The sequence below is a fragment of the Ambystoma mexicanum genome, chromosome 1p, assembly GCF_040938575.1.
Source record: "Ambystoma mexicanum isolate Mex_15411 chromosome 1p, UKY_AmexF1_1, whole genome shotgun sequence".
NCBI classification, from domain to species: domain Eukaryota; kingdom Metazoa; phylum Chordata; class Amphibia; order Caudata; family Ambystomatidae; genus Ambystoma; species Ambystoma mexicanum.
Window position 1 is genome coordinate 1,029,168,586 of NC_090921.1, and position 16,831 is coordinate 1,029,185,416.

At 47.5% G+C, this 16,831-nt stretch overlaps 1 protein-coding gene across 1 annotated transcript in view; it reads left to right on the forward strand.

The window, feature by feature from the left end:
• The window catches only part of PSKH1 (protein serine kinase H1), a 148,579-nt gene that overhangs the window by 12,589 nt on the left and 119,159 nt on the right, over positions 1 to 16,831 (forward strand). The window contains exon 2 of the mRNA XM_069603874.1: positions 13,082 to 14,104. Within this exon, the coding sequence (XP_069459975.1) occupies positions 13,166 to 14,104 (939 nt within the window). The 5' untranslated portion in view covers positions 13,082 to 13,165. The remainder of the gene's footprint in view (positions 1 to 13,081; positions 14,105 to 16,831) is intronic.

Consider the following 16,831-nt stretch of genomic DNA (forward strand, 5'->3'; position numbering starts at 1 on the left):
TTGGACGGGCCGTTTCATGGGCTTTTGCTTTACTTCCAGCTTCCTCTGGGTGGGTGATGCTCATTGGTTTGCGCTTCTGCTGTTGGTTCTTTTGCTCCTTTTCCCCGCCTTGTTTTTGGGTGCGGGCTCTGCTGGTAGCTTGTCTTCCGTGGGATTGCCTTCTCTGGCGTTGCGTGTTCCTTGGTTTACTGTGGGCCTGTTTTCTGGCTTCCCAAGCTTCTCGTGGCCTTGGGTTTTCTGGGCGTGGTTTTCTGAGTGGTTTGTTTGGTGGTTCCGGCTGCCTTGTCGCTCGGTCCTGATTCCTTGGTGGTAGTTCGTGGCCAGCTCTTGTGGGGTGCAGGGGCTTCAGTGGCGCTCCCCTGCCTTTTTGTTGGTTCCTTTCTGCGTTCCCTAGGGTTGCTGCGTTGGCCTCTTGGTTTGGGGGTCTCATTGTGGCCCCCCACCTCTTGTTGGCTTGGGTATTCCTCATTGATGAGTACTGGGAAGAGGGACGTGGAGGTAATGCTCAGATTACTGACTGGTAATCTTCATTACTCCTAGTCCTACTCATCCTCGTCACAGTACTGCCGACACTTCGCGCCCTGCCTTGGTGTGGATGTTCCCGTGATCTGACTGGCTTTGCAATATATTGGGAATTATGGGGAAGTGGAAGTGGAAGGTATATAAACCTCCAAGAAAAGAAGACCCCACATATTATTTTAAGGGTCCTGAAGAAACCTTGGGGAACCCACACTGGCAGGGCTGTGAAATATGACAAGAGTCTTGGCAAAATCACAATTTTTAGGGCATTTATCCTCTCCAGCCAGGATATTGATAAGGGCACCAATTCCGCCAGCAGCCGGTACAGCTCTACCGCTAAAGGCTGGTAGTTGCACGGTAAAAAGCCCCCAGAGAACCAGCAGTCTGGATCCCCAAATATCTAATGCCAGTTTCCACCCATTTATAGGGTACTATACCCTGCAAATCCTGAACCTTTTCTGAGGTGACAATGACTTGTGGGCAATTATTTTGAACCCTACCACCTCCCCAAAGAGAAGTTCCTGCAAGATACACCCCGACTCCCCCCCCCCCCCCCAAAGAGTTGAAGAGCTGGACTAAGCGCAGTATTAGTGCCTCTCTAAAGGTTTTGTAGAAACAAGCTGGGAAGCTGCCTGGGCCCAGGGCCTTTCCTGATGGCAAGGCAGCTACAGCTACTCTTCTTAGATTCCATTCTTGAGGAGTGATCTTAGGGAGATGGCACCGGGACAGGTATTCCCTTTGGGCTCCCTTCTCAGGGGAATCTTATGTGTACAGGGAGGAATAATATTCTTTGAACACCGAAATTATGTTGTGGAGAGCAGTGCTTTCTTGTCTCCCCCCCCTCCCCCCCCACCCTGTCTTTTAAGGATTGTCCTCGATGCTTCTTCTTTCCTAATCAACCTCGCTTACGGGGGATCTGCCTTATTGGCTTTGACAGAATACCTCTGTTGGAGGTAGAGCAATGACGCTCTGCAGCTCTAGTCTGCCAAACATCTAATTGCCCACTAATCAGCCGACATTCCCTTTGCAGCATATCCCCCACGTTAATTGCCATTTGAGCCATTATTTGTTAAGTTTAGCTTCCAATTCCTCCTGTAATAGACCTAGTTGTTTGTTCATCTGGCACGTCATCGCAGTGAGCTCCCCCGCAATGTAGCCTTAAATGCGTCCCACACCACCTGGTCGCGTACACACTTTGTTGCATTAAGTGCAAAGTAATCCAAGATTTTATTCTTAATGTCCTCACATAGGACTCCATCCTTAAGGATGTGGCAAGGGCACTTACACCGCCACAGGCCTGGTTAGTTCTGCCCCATCTTTAAGGTAATCGTTTTGGGCTCATGGTCTGAAGGGACGATCACTCCTAGCTCTATCCCTGCGAACCTACCCAACAGTAACTTTGAAATTCAGGCATAATCTATCCTTGACGGATTTATGAACGTGGGAATAAAATGTATAGCCATTCCCCCACCCCCTAAGTGCCCTCTAGCCATCTAACGAGGCCAATTGGGCCATGTGTTCCTTCAAGTAGGCAGATGGCGCTCCCTGGTTGTGGAACACCCTTGCGCTCCTGTCTTCTCTTGGGTCCCACGCCAGATTAAAGTCGCTTACCAACATTATCTGCCCTTTAGCAAACGTCTGCAATTTGGTCAGTGTCGCCCCGCAAGAACCCATCTCGCCCTGTATTGGGGGCTTCGGTTGCTGCCAGTGTATATGTCCCACTCCCCTATTGGAAAGAGGCCACCAGATACCTACCCTCTGTCCCTCTGAGTAGCTATGACCTGGAAGCCTGGGATGTCCTGAATAGCGATTAACCCCCCCCCTTTTCCTTGGGACGTTGGATTGGAACAGATGGCGGTTCCCCTTGATTTCCAGTTTATGCCTGTCTTGCCTCCGAAGGTGCGCCTCTTGGAGGGCTACAATTCCCGACTTCCCCCGCCCCAAGAACTGTTCCACCTTCCTGTTCTTAACCGGGGAATTAAGCTCCCCGACTTTTAGGCTGGTCACCCGAAGCACTTCCCTCTTTCCCATGGTCGTTTTACCGTGCGGCCCGCACTAATGTGTGGCTGCGGTTGGGATTCCCCCCCCCCCCCCCCTGTCCCTCGAATTCCCCTCTGCCATCACCCTTCAGCCCCCTATCCCCTGTCCCCCCTTTCTGGGTGGGCTTAACCAGCCTGTAACTCCCCCGACCCTCATCTCTGGAATTGAGCCATTGTAACAAGCCAGAGTAAACCTACGCGAGTCCCTCTAGACCCATGTAGATAAACCCAAGACATCCTGTACCACCCACCTCTCCTTGTAACTTTCCCCAAACTACCTCCCCCAGGTGGGCTACAACATGCCTTCCTGTAACCCCCCTTTACATTCAGCGTGGCGCTCCTGTGTTGATGGGCGTGTGGACACCTTCCACTCCTGCCTCCTCGTTTGAGGGGGTTTAACTGGGCTCCTTAACCCCTGTGTTTTTTTTTTTTTGTTGTTTTAAAAAAAAAAAAATGTTAGCCCCTTGTCAAACTTTGGCCACTCCCACATTTTCCTCTTGACCGGTTATCTCGCCAGTCTTTGTTCTTGCCTTGGTGACCCTTCGTCCTCAATCTTCAGGTCCCTCGTACCTTCCTCGCAGGTGGTGACCTGATGCTGTTTCCCTTCCTATTCGAACAGTAGTTTAAAGGGAAAGGTCAATTTTTTGCGTATGTCTGCCCGGATTAGGGCACGCACCACCGAGCCCATCATCCTACTCTTCACCAGGGTGGTTTGGGCTAGGTCCTGGAATAGCTGAAGTTCCAAGCCATTGTAGCTGATTGATCTGGCCCTCCTGGCAGCTGCCAGCACCTTCTCCTTCTGCCCGTACTTGTGTAAGGCCACCACTACATCTATGGGTCTGACCCCTAGCTCTGTGTGCGGTTCAGCTATATCCCCGACCAGTCTTCCACTTCCAGCAGGTCCCCGAACACCTGCTGCACCATCGTGCGTACGTCCTTGTCTGCCACAGCCTCAGCAAGGCCTTTTATTCTGATGTTAGATCTTCTTGTGCGGTTTTCAAGGTCTTTGCTCTGGGTCTCGCTGTTCTGCATGACCCTTGCTAATTGCTCTACCAGCTAATCGATCTTCCTTGTGTCCTCTGCGACCTCTTGAATGGCGCTCTCCGCTGCATCGGTCTGCTGCTCTAGTTTCGTTATGTCCCCCTTCACCTCTCGAAACGATTGGGACAGTTCCGCTCGCATCATGTTCAACTGCGATTGAAGGGTGTACGCCATCCTGTCCCCAAAATCCTGAAAGCATTGGCGGAGGACCTCCTGGGTGACCACTTAATCTTTTGCAGTGCCTGCCCCGGGCCCTTGATATCCTCCAGTTGGTACCTCGCTGTCTCTGCGCCAGAGTTTCTGCAGATTGCCCTCCTGGAGTTTCTTCTACTTGGGTGCAGCTTGCATGTTCTTCCCCTTGTTTTTGGACATAGTGCGTAGGTAGGTGTGATGGGGTGGAGCCCTGCCCTCTCCTCTTCTCCCCGATATCGTGTCGCACCCTTCGGACCTCTTCTGGCCACTTTTTCAGGGCATAGGAACCCCCCCCCTCGCCACTAAGTGGGTCTACCCTTGACCGTGCGGGGGGGGTGTTGGAACTTCTGTCTAACTGTGAGCAGGTGAGCCACTGTTTGTCTTCCTCCTGGGGTTCAAATGACCCTCCTCCTGGCCCTGGTGCCAGTATCACTGTTCCTGAGCCTATCAAAATGGCCTCTCCCTTTTTCTTCCTAGCCCACCATGGATGTAGATGGACTCTTTAGCCCTCTATTTGGCCTCCGCTTTGCTCATGATTGGTCACTGGTCACTGTCTTCTATGCGTGGTGTGCCTCTTGCTCCCTTGCTGTGCTTCTGGATGGGTGTGTGCTGGCTGAGTCACTAAATGCAGCTCCAAAATGTACCTCAAATGGGCCTCCAGCCGCCCTAGCTATAACACTGCAGGGCCTCCCCTGATCTCTCTGCAAATTGCTGGCTTCAAAGCTTGGGCAGGGGCCTTCCACCACGCTTCTCCACTCCTCACCGTCGCTCTGCTCAAAGGCAGTGATCACTTCCTGCACTGGCCAGCCTCTGCCTGCTTGCACCCTATCTTGGGCCAGGGCTCACTCTGACCTGTGATGGTTCTCCCTCAAGGCTCAAGTGGGGGGGGGGGGGGAGAGAGGTGATGCGTGAGGGAGATAGTCGAGCCCCTTGGGGTCGCTGCCTTCCTGCCTCACGACTTTCGCTGTGTGGGCCCTCTTGGCCGCTCCGGGTGCTCTCTTCCTCTGCGCAGCTCTCGGCAGCGGGCTATGGGTATGGCACCTTTTGGATCCTCCTGATCTCTCCGTTGAGATGCTACTTCTCTGGGTTGGCTCGACCCAGCCTCTATCCTCCCGCCAGCAGGGGAGCACCTGCTGCACGAATCTAGCCTTGGTGGGTCTCCAATATCGCAGGCAGCCCCTACCTGATGGGCTCCTGTGCTGTCCGCCGTCTCGCAGCGGCAGCTCTCTGCCACCCTGCCTCGCAGCCGCATTGGTTCCTCTGCACCCCGGTTCTCCCAGAGTGGTTCTTCTTGCTCGCGGTCTGCTAGCGTGTCTCTCAGCTCGGCCTGCATCTGCCGTGGGCACAGTGCCTCCGCACCTCAGTCACTACAGAGACAAATGCTGCACACCTGCCGAAGTCCTCTGGCGATCCGGGCTGCTGCACTCCACCAATGCAGCCTACATCGATAAACCCCCACCTGGGGAATGCTCTTTTAATCTACCTTTATTGTCTTTTGCCACGTGGCGTGAGGGCTCCACGATCACGCTGCTCTCCTCTCGACGGCTCTTGGAATCCCAGTCATGATGCACTTTAATGGGTCTCCATCATAGATGCAAGTACATAATCCTGTTGATTTTTTAGAAAAGATATGTGGCTGCAATGGCATTTTGGGGCACCCAGTCTAGCCATTCTTTTCTGTGGCATGACTTTTTTTTTTATTTAACTGCGATTCTATGACAAAGCAATCATAAGTGGTGGTATGCGTCTAGACTGGCATTTAGGGCAGCCAGTTAAGCCATTTCTTACTGTGGTGTGGCTTTTTTCACTGGTCATCGAGGGTAAAGCAAACATTAGCGTTATTATGCATCTAGACTCGCCTGCATTGTGCAGCCAGTTTGGACATGTTTTCTTGTTGTGACCAGACAGTTTTAAAGGCAAAGCCAACAGGAGTGTGTGCCAGAGCCGTAGTGGGCATGTTTTCTTATAGTATTATTACTGGCATTATGCACAAAGCACACATGAATACTGAGCGAATGAATATATGTGAATACTGGCATATATTGGTGCAGCCAGCATGGAAATGTATTGATTGTGAGGGTTCCTGCTTTTGAGTGGGATGGCTGTGACAAATCAATTTCCGGGGCACTAGTGGTCCAGGGATGAATATCGGTTTCTAAACCATCAATCAGTCCCACACCTCTAGTACACCAGAAGGGATCCGAACAGATTGGCACAAGTCAATTATAAACCTCCTTTTCCAATCGTGGTAACGTGGACGGAACGGCAGGCTTATCTCCACAAGGTTGTGTATCATTGGTTAGTTGCAACACAGCAAAAATACAATTAGTACCCGATGATAAAAGGGACTGTCCAGTCAAGGTTGTATACAGGATATCTACTTTATTATTACTACAACAGACCGTTCTAGCATACTACAAAATACAACCCATCCTATAAAGGAACGCCGAGGACAGTTTCACGAAGGAAAGGGAAGCACTCCAGATACTAACATGAGGGTAGTTGTTAAAGTAATCGGTCTTACTGTTCAAGGTTAATGGTTTCAGCACCAAGGGGCAAAGGGTTGTAACTGTCTCTAGGGGCCTTCGGAGAAGGACCAGGGGGGCAGAACCACAATGTACCTGGTGCTTGAGAAGTTCTAGATGCTCGACAGCGGCGAGGAGGTTCCAGCGCTCGGCAGCTCCTGGAAGACAGCTGCGAGTATCAGGCGGCAGGCAGTTTGGCAAGTGAGGTTGGGAGGATAGCTGCATGCTGACTGGTGTGGCGGCACATGGCCAAGAATCGTTGTCTCTGTGCTGGTTGGTGGATCTGGAGTGCTGGTCGAGGCGGCTCAGACGGCTCTGGTGACTGCGGCGTGACAACAGTCAGTGGTGCAGCCGGTTGCGGTTGGAGGACTCGACTGTCTCGATAAGTCCTTAAAAGGCAGACGGCCAAAGATCAAGAGTGTTTTGCAGGCAACTGCATTGTCCTTTGTCCAGAGACTCTCTGGAGCGTCTCGCCTAGGAAGCTTGCTGGCAGAACCTAGCAGGGTTTGCTGTGTGCTGGCTGGGTGCTGGTTCTGGGGCTGCTGGACGGGTCCTCTGAGTCTATCTCACTCTGTTCCCTGGGAGATGTTTAGGGGAGGGATCTTGCTTCCCTTTTGGAGCTCCTGTCCTTCCTTCACTGGTGGAAGATGTAAGGTAGACTGTACCTTCAGCTCTGGTCCAAATGAGTCCTAGTTCCTTCTGAAGTCATCGGATTATCTCCTAAGTGGGGGGGTTCTGCCCTCTTTTAAAGCCAAATGGGCCCCAGTGATTGGTGCAGGCTAAGCCTACCTTAATGACCTGACCCAATCCTGGGTCCCCACCAACAATCTTCTTTTATGCATGCGGTCAGGACCACAGTGCTCTGCAACAGGAAAAGGTGAGGGGTGACCACATATACCCAAGTCCCACCCATCTTCCTCTCCGTTGTAGATCAAAGTGTCTCTGGTTAACTGTGACTCTTGATTAAAGCGCAGGTCTCCCTTGAAGTTTGTGCTGGGAGCAGACTTCTGTCTCCCCCCAAATCACATACTTCTCCCATCTGAAAGGGCTCAGCCCTGCAGGGGTTTGCCTACTGTAATAGTGGACCCAGACATGCATTTCACTGGCTTTCATACAGAGGGGTGGGAACTAGCTTCAAGTTGACACATTGCATACCAAAGGAGTGTTCGCCCCGCTGTCTGTCCGGTAACCAAGCCTCTCCAGGCTTACCTGATTCCTCATTGGTATGCACTGCCACCAGCCGGATAGACAAAGGGAAAGCAGATCCATGGGGCCTTTGATATTTAAATTAATCTGCCCATGGCTGGATGAAGGTGTGCCTTCCCCCTTCAGATGCTTTGATGTACACGTCGCATTCCAGCTGAATTTGACCGGGGAAGAGGGTGCCTGTAGGCTGTCATTTCCCAGAGTACACGTGACTATGCGTTTTGTGCGGTGAGCAGTTAAAATGGGTGCGGAATGGCTGCACACATTCGAGGTTAATCACCGATCATTCATTTTTATTTATCAAAAAATCAAAAAGCCCAGGCAAGCGCTCTTTCCCTGTGCAGATGGTCCAATTCCTCACAATGGCAAAGGATTCTCACCCAGGGGGTGCATCCTTTGTTTAGGCCTCTGGTTTCCTCTTCACCAGTTGTTTCTGCTTAGGCATTGTTATTGGTGATGTGCTTTTTATTCACAAGGTAGTTGGCGTGGCTACCCAATGGCACATTTTAAAGGGCAAGCGGGAACTGCGATGAGAGAGACTCCGTAGTACTGGTAAGTACTCGGGAGCATTTAAGATCCAGGTTTCGTGATCGTTTTTTCATCCTGTAGTCGCAGGTTTGCCTTATAAATGAGCCAGCTCAACAGAGATTGGTATGTCGTCTATTGGCTTGGGCAACAACACCTTTTATTACAGCACTTCACAAAGCAGGAGGCGTCTGAGCTGACCCGATGTGTAAAATGGGATGATATTCCAGAAATTCATAAGCCACTATTTTAATTAACCCTGCCCATAAAATCTGCGATGCTTTGTTGTTGCTATTGTAATCTTTTTGAATGCCCTTATGCAGGAAATGTATTCTAGAAGCAGAACCTTTCTCATCTAATCATTTTCCTGTACCAACACATGAGTTTATGAAGTAGGACAAAAAACATTGCCAACTGCGTTTACTCCGCTTTGTGATGCATTTTAATATGTTAACAATGATTGCAGCATGCGATGTCATGGCAGTGGCGGTGCCCGATAGCCCTACTGTGCACGGCAATGCAGAACCCTCTGCTAGTAGCAAGAACTAGGAGTGGTATATAGGTAGAGGCAATATGGTGCTTGGCGTGGGCAGCTTTCCTGTGCTTCCATTCATTTACTGGCTAGATTGGCAGGCAGGCCCACCCTCCATTGGCACAGAGAACATGCGTACCTCCACACACCTCGATTTCCTGTGCCAACACAGGGAAACTGCATTAGAGGGGCACAAGACTTGGCACTGTGATTATGCTGGATCGACATGGTACGTCCCCAGTCCCACACTGGAGACTCCAATAAGAGTTGCGGTGGAGGCGATCAGGAAGGGGAAAAAGGGAGAATGGGGTTGCTGCATCTGAAGTCGGTCACTCCGGGCCTGTTGCACAATAATGTATTGCTCAGCTGGGCTTCTTGTGCGTTTTCATAAAACGTAAACAGCACTTGGGGCAGTGTTAAGTTTGCCGGGAAAAGGATTGTGAAGTGGCCAGTAAAAGCTAATCCGAGATAACTGATGTGTGACGTCTGCTGGTTTGCATGGTTTTCTATGGTGCATTGGGCAATATAGTGAAGTAGGCAGTACATTACACTGTGGCTGCATGATTTATGACGACCTTTTCAAAACTGTTTAGTTTTCTTGGTTATGTACATATACTACATGTACACGTTTAACGTTGCAAGCCACTAACAGTCATATAAATCGCTCGCCCCTCTCAGTTCTCTGCATTAACACAGCAAACCATATCTCACTCACCAAGAGTCCATTGAAACTCGCCAATGGCTAGTGCAATGTACATTGTGAGGCCTGATTGTATGTAACTGCTACACTATCCAAAATTGGGACTCCTGGCAGTATGGAATCTTGAAGTGGGGTGTCTGTCTCCCAGTCCATGGGACATTTGGAACTTGGCAGTCCTCATCAGTATAGCCGCATAATTCATAGCCTGATGCTCAGTGTTGTGCATTGTGGTATTGCCAAGTACCCTTGCTTTAATGCACATTAATCTGCTGGGCATGTATCATGCGGTCAATCGTAACGCGTGGATCTCGGTGATGTCTGCAGGTGGCATTACAACTTGGGGCAGTGCCAGTGTCCTGGACTGTCACCTACCATCTCAGTGTTTATAATGTGTCTGCACGCAACTGTTTGTTCCATCAATAAGATTGGTAGTGGAAGAATGTGTTGTTACAACATAACTCTATTCATTGTGATAGTAAATCTAAAATCAATCACATTTATCAAATGTACAACACAAAACATGGGCTTGCAGTGCGGATGCAGATTCAAGGATGAGATGGAAAGATGCCTTATTCGGAAAATTGAGAATAAAACATTTGGACAAACATATTTACAGCCTTTTATAATTAAATTACCAGATGAGAATCGTGAAGAGCATCCTGAGGATTGCCCCTCATAGTGAAAGAATTTACATAAGTAACGTGTTATAGGGAGACGGCCAGAAAGTGGGATCGTGTTTAGAGCCAAGCATATCCACGGAACTGCCACCATGTCTGTTTCTGCTGACGGAATACGAAGCAGGCTTTGGGAAACTGATCTTAAGTTCCAGTTATGAGTGTGGCTCTTAATGCTAGATGTCAGATAACGTGGACCTTTGGTACCCTGGCTCTGTCTAGGGATTTGTAGATTTCTACGGGGAGACATTTCAGTGCACCCATGGCGGAGGAAATGGGGTCCTACGGTTTGATGGAGAAAATTAGTTTGGCAGCCATGTACTGAAGGAGGTGCAGCTGTTTGGATACCTTAGTTGACCCCAAGTAGAGAGTGTTGTTGCAATAGTCAATACTTGATACTACAGTGGCTGGGGCAGGAGTAATCTTCTGAGGTAGGGTTAGGTAGGGGAGGCTTGAGCCGATGCAGCTGGAAATTAGCTTATCGTGTTTCAAGTATGAATGAGGGTTGATGGGTTGGGTAATTGTAACGGGAGGGAAGATGACTGGTAGGTGTCGGCCAAAGCACAATGATTTCGATTATTTTTTCCCTTTGAGGGTTGAGGCGGTGATCATTGTCCATGTTCCAGTCTTTTCTTGAATGAAGAATGGGGGATCAGATTCCTGTCAGATCCTCCTGTAGATGTGTTTAGTAAAATCTCAGGATCGCTTACATAGACCTGGAGATGGAGGGCTGCGGGAAGGCGGGTGAAAGAGTGCTTGTGCCAGGTCTTGCATAAATGTTAAATACCCTTGGTGAGACTTGTGGAATGCTGCAAGGTAGATCAAAAGAAGCTGATGTGAAGTTGACTTGACAAAGCAATATCGCAGGTAATTTCTGATCCATTTGAAAGCTGTCCCATCTAAGCTGATGAGGATATTGTGACTGAGTGCGTCAACTGCTGCTGAAGAATCGAGGCTACATGTTTCCTCTTATATACAGAGGCTTTTTCTGTGCTTCATAATTGGTGCACGCCAGATTGTCATGGAGGAGACGGTTCCGACAGTGTGCCACTATCTGGGAGGATGTGATCATCTCGCAAGATTTTTCCAATGAAGATGAGGGTTGTTCGAGATGGGCCGGTAAATGTCAAAGTAGCCTCTGATTTTTTTTTTTTTTTTTTTTTTTTTTTTTTTTTACCCCAGCAGAAACAAAGTTGTCAAGTACCGTTCAAAATTTGATCCACGTGTGACTGCAAAGTATGACATTAAGTGAAGACCTCGATTTGCTGGCTGAGCTTCAGTGGGATTGTGTGTGCACCACAAATCTTTCCTAACACCTATATGCCATTAAAATGACTGAGACCAAGTACGAAGAATGAAGAGGTGTCTGTGAATCCGAACTGAATGTCCTTCAACGGGTGCGGTATCCCAACATACAGCTTATTGAGTTATTTGAAACACCGGAGAGAGCGTACATCGCGACAGAGCTGGTACCGATTCCTGCCCACCATCCAGTTGCTTGAGCTTTCTGCACCCAGAGGAACTGTATGAAATTACTCGCCTCAAGACAGACTGAAGGTGGTCCTGCTCTGCACTGTTGCTATGTCATCATAGCTGAGTTGAGGCTGCGTCATAAGGGGAGAGTGTGCATTGTCATGTGCCATCCTGTACCATGCATGGAGAGTGAAGGAGAAGCAGAGCTGAGTGGTGGCCTGGGGGAGCAACCAGGAGCCTTCTGCTAGGCAGAACCGAGCAGGAAGGTAGATTCTGAGGGAATACCTAGTAATAGTGCCAGGAATTCTATGAAGATCCTGATTGGCTAAGCCTGCCGGATGTTCAAACTTGGAATTCCTATTGTTGTACGTTCTCATTCAGTGGCAATTTGTCGTTAACAAGAGGGACACTTCCACCTAGAGAAACTGTGTGGGAACGCTCATAACACTGTAGCTTCTTACAAAGGGCCACCAAAGGCATTTTCCAGTCCCCTAGAAATAGTGTACAGCTGATCCACCTGATCAAGGGTCTTGACAAATAACAGCTGCTTGTGTGATGGAGTAATGGCATTCCTTATCAGTCTGCTGAATTTTCTACCAATGGTTTTTTAACAGTTTGCATGGTAGCAACACATTTCAATGAACTTTTTTTTTAAAGTAAGGGTATGCAGGTGAAACCTATTGGGGGATTTTGGGTGGGGAAAACATGAGACATGGTGGACAATGTCACCGACTGTGTAGGCAGAATTGTGAATGGAATTTGGGTAGTAAAATTGAGAGCATTCATTCTGTAAAAGGCATGCTTGTAGAAGGTGGGTTTGGGGTAACCCCCTACGTTTGTCTGTGCTTGCTAAGTGCTAACCCTGGTTATCAAGCGATCCAAATCCTCTTTGCCCTACACATCTACAGTGGAGCCATGTTTACATTTTCTCAACTTGGCCAATTTTTATTATAATGGCAATTCAGCTAATGATGAGGAAAAAAATGGCATCAAACCTACATTTTGGCTGATGGCCATTGTGTAACCATGGCTGGCAATATGCGACATCGAACCTCACAGGATTCTTTTTGGGGGGTCGGGTCCAGATGAAGCTCAGTTTCTTATTTTAATAACCGAATTGCTGTTTAACTTGTTTCTCATGTTTCTGCCAAATGAGAAGTCTGGGTTTTGCCGTTGCATGTGTGGCAAGGGCCCAACTTCTTTTGCCCGCTGCCCCACAAGGTTTATCATATTGCCTTGCCAAACCAACACATGCCCTGGCCTTGACGGTATACAGTTTTCATGGCCAGTTCCTCCTCCACACTTCTGCAGAGATTGCTGGTGGTTTGGTGGGGTCCGATTTTAGTAAGCTTTGCTTCCTCTGTATTTTACGCGTGCATGAGATGCCTAATTGTGCTCGCTTGTGTTCTGTTGTCTCTTCAAAACTTAATGGGCATTTACATGGATATTCACGTCCTAATACGACAAAATATGTGAAATGTGTTTAAAAGCTTGTTGGTAGAAATTGTTTGCTTGATCACTATTTCCCCCTATCCCATTTGCATCCAAGCCACTGTTAATGCATTATCTCCACAAGGCATGTTTGCTGTTGTCCTCTACTCGTCTATTTGCACCTGCGTGCTTAACTAATGTTGATTTATTCTTTCTGTTGATAGATGTCGAAGATGTTTGCCATTGATCTATGTCATGTTGATGTCCCCTGACAAAAGGCTTTCATGGATGAATAGCATCCATCAGCGATGGGCTGTGGGACGAGCAAAATACTTCCCGAGTCACCCGAAGATGTTCAGCTTGATCTCGTCAAGAAGGTTGAGTCACAGAAAAATGACATCTACAAGCACTTCATCACAGACAAAGGCAGTGCCATCATTAAGACTGGCTCACCCACGCCTCCCCATCACACCAGCCCCTACCACAGTGGACATCCACAGAGCCAAATGGAGCATGCCGACCCCCGCAGAAACAAGGTTGCGAAGTACCGTGCAAAATTTGATTCGCGTGTGACTGCAAAGTATGACATTAAGGCCTTGATTGGCCGGGGGAGCTTCAGTCGAGTTGTGCGTGTAGAGCACAAAGCCTCCAAACAGCCATATGCCATTAAAATGATTGAGACTAAGTACAGGGAAGGAAGAGAGGTCTGTGAATCCGAACTGAATGTCCTTCGACGGGTGCGGCACACTAACATTATACAGCTTATTGAGGTGTTTGAAACCCAGGAGAGGGTGTACATGGTGATGGAGCTGGCCACTGGTGGGGAATTGTTTGACAGGATCATTGCCAAAGGATCATTCACAGAGCGGGATGCCACAAGGGTGCTCCAGATGGTTCTGGAGGGCGTCAAGTACTTGCACACACTGGGTATCACCCACAGGGACTTGAAACCTGAAAACCTCTTGTATTATCACCCTGGGACTGATTCCAAAATCATGATAACTGATTTTGGCCTGGCGAGTGCTCGGAAGAAAGGGGATGACTGTTTAATGAAAACCACATGTGGTACACCAGAATACATTGCCCCTGAGATCCTTGTCCGGAAGCCTTACACAAACTCTGTGGACATGTGGGCACTGGGGGTGATTTCCTACATTCTGCTGAGTGGGACTATGCCCTTTGAGGATGATAACCGGACCAGGCTCTATCGGCAAATTCTGAAAGGGAAGTACAGCTATTCTGGGGAGGTAAGTGTGAGACCTCAAATTAGAGGGAAATGGAAAGTGAACCGGGCAAGAGTGCAACATATCTATATTTTTTTTAATTAGTTTCAGATTGTAGTTCTAACACTGCTTATCTACAAATCTGCTTCTGTAAGTTAAGGATTGGGTACGTATAAGCCATCCTCTGTCTTCCACCCAATCCATTCAGAAATGGTATCAAACCTCTGAGGAGATGATACACATCTTATTAAATCTGTTCAATATAGATTTGTTACACAGACGATTGGTATCTCAAAGTTCTCATCTCTCCCATGTGGCCATAAATTCTCCATGCATGCCCACAGTGGTTGTTTTCCACTGACTGATGTGATCTGGAACCTGCAGTCTTTTTGTCTTTTTCAGTTGAATGTCCTTCAACCTTTTCTATGTTCTTTCTTTTTCCCATCTCCGCACTAGAAAACAAACTAACCTTTTCGTCAATCATTTCCTAAGCAGTTTGCAGGTGATTGGCATATGTCCCTTTTGCTTAGCCTGGTGCTGATTTTATTTCCAGTAATCGACTGAGGAAGTGCTAGTGTCATCTGATCATTTTATTTAGTTTGTGCCACGTTAAAAGACAGAACTCTGAGGCGCACATCGTATTTGTGCTTTAACATTTTAATGGCTTGTTAAAGTAGTGACAGTACCAGACTCCCCTCGGAGCCTGTATGTTGCACTACACCAGAACCCGTCAAACCAACAGGCTATGCTGTTCCTGGTGACCGTCCACCAAGGCCAGTTGGGCACGGAATTGTCATGGCTGTACTCTCCCGCCGAAATGTACCACAAAATAACGTAATGAAATCATGCTATCTATGTACGTCAGGTACATGTTTATTATAGCGTATGCTATCTTTAGTTTTGACAGGTATATCAACCTATATTTCCTACACTTTGTAATCATAACGTCCCTTTAACAAAGTGTATAAAATGTTTATATACTTTGTTAAAGGGACGTTATGATTGCAGTGCAAAATCGAAAAACCATGGACGTTATACAGATATGTTGAAATACTCAACCGTAATAGTGGCCCTCACACGTACACTCCTAATATCGACACACGCGGAGGTCTACAAATTGGTGATGCTATCGTTATGTTTGTATAGATTACAATTACTGACACAGTTATAGGGTTGTTCAATTTTGCACTGCAACAGTAACGTGCCTCTTTTTTCTTTTTCCTTTTGACCTTCACTGCTAGGACAACTTAACCATAATGTCCCCACGATGGGTCTGTGTGTCAGTAGCCAGTTTGGCTTGGGCATGGCTTGCCCTGGGCAATCTGGCAAAGTTCTAGGCCAGCCAAAATTGCCTTTCCCTTGGATAACTGGCCCGTGTCCATATGCCACCCACAGTGGCCATTAGGCATGGCCTTTGGCCCGGCCCATGGGCCACTTTAACCCCTTAGCTGATATGTCGTGGTCATGGCCCATGGCCAGATTGCTCTGGGAAAGCTGGGCAAATTATAAGTTGGGCAAACTCTGATTTTCCTTTGGATAACTCGGGCAATACACTCTGCTCTCGGCCTAGTGTACAGCGCAATGGGAAAACTTATTTAAGAAAGATGTATCACACCCCTTATTTAAGAATACCCCGGGTCACGCTGGACCAGAAATCAGGCTGGTTTGTAAAAGGGATTATTTATTTACTTGGTTAAGATAAAAAACACTATTTATATTAATAGGTAAACAGCAATCACCCCTGGGGTGACAGAAAACAGAATGATGTCTTTAATACACTGGGACTAAGTTATGAGCAAGCAAATGCTGCACAGAAACTAATACTTTTGTGTTGGTTTCAGATCAGATAGCACAATGGTTAGAAATTCCCCCAGCAACACTTCCCAACCCCCCAATAGGCAATGCAAAGAGATGGAAGGAGAGGGAGCAGGTATTCAGGAATGTACAGGTCAAACAGTGTCTCACTTCCCCCCCTTGCCCATTTACACAGAAAGAGAAAAACAAAGTGGGCTTTTCAACTGTCAGAATGACTTTTTTAAAATCTTTAGAATAGACTGGGCGAAAACACCAAATATGGTCTGAAATACTTAAATTGCTCTAAATTCTTATGGGAGCCGCTTTCATTCAGTAGTTGCATATAAACATAAGCAATGATTTAATGCAAAGAAAACATTTGAAATCTTAAAATCGAAGTTGGAAGCAGTTTAGAGCTATTTTAAATGTGTAATAATTTCTCAAAATGAAAATTCGGGTCAAACTTTTCAGTGCGCGATATTCGCAATAACTGGAGAATCGCACTGAGTTGATGGTATTGGGTTCTATGGATAGGTACAGATGTTAGCTACAAGTAGAAGCACAATTTCAACTCCTATCACAAAAACTGAGGGAGTTAGAGAGGTTTTAGTGAGGGTTGTTTTTGCGAGATAGGCGCGAGAATGGAAACAAAAATGCACTTTTAAAAATGACAAATAGGCTTGCTTACACTATATTAAAGACTACCAAAAAGTAGAATGTCACACAGGAAGGTCATTCACAGCCGATCATAACAGTTCAGGTGTGATACTCTGCTTTCTGTTTGGTTTGGGAATCACTTTCTTAATCAATCAATGGGAAGTTAGACTTTAGGAACACATGCGAGAGAAGAATCTGTGCAAAGATAGTTCTGACAATACTGGTTCTAAATGAAAGATGGGATGGGTATAAGCTAGGGACAAGACTATGGAAAGTAAATGCGCTATATGACAGTTCTTC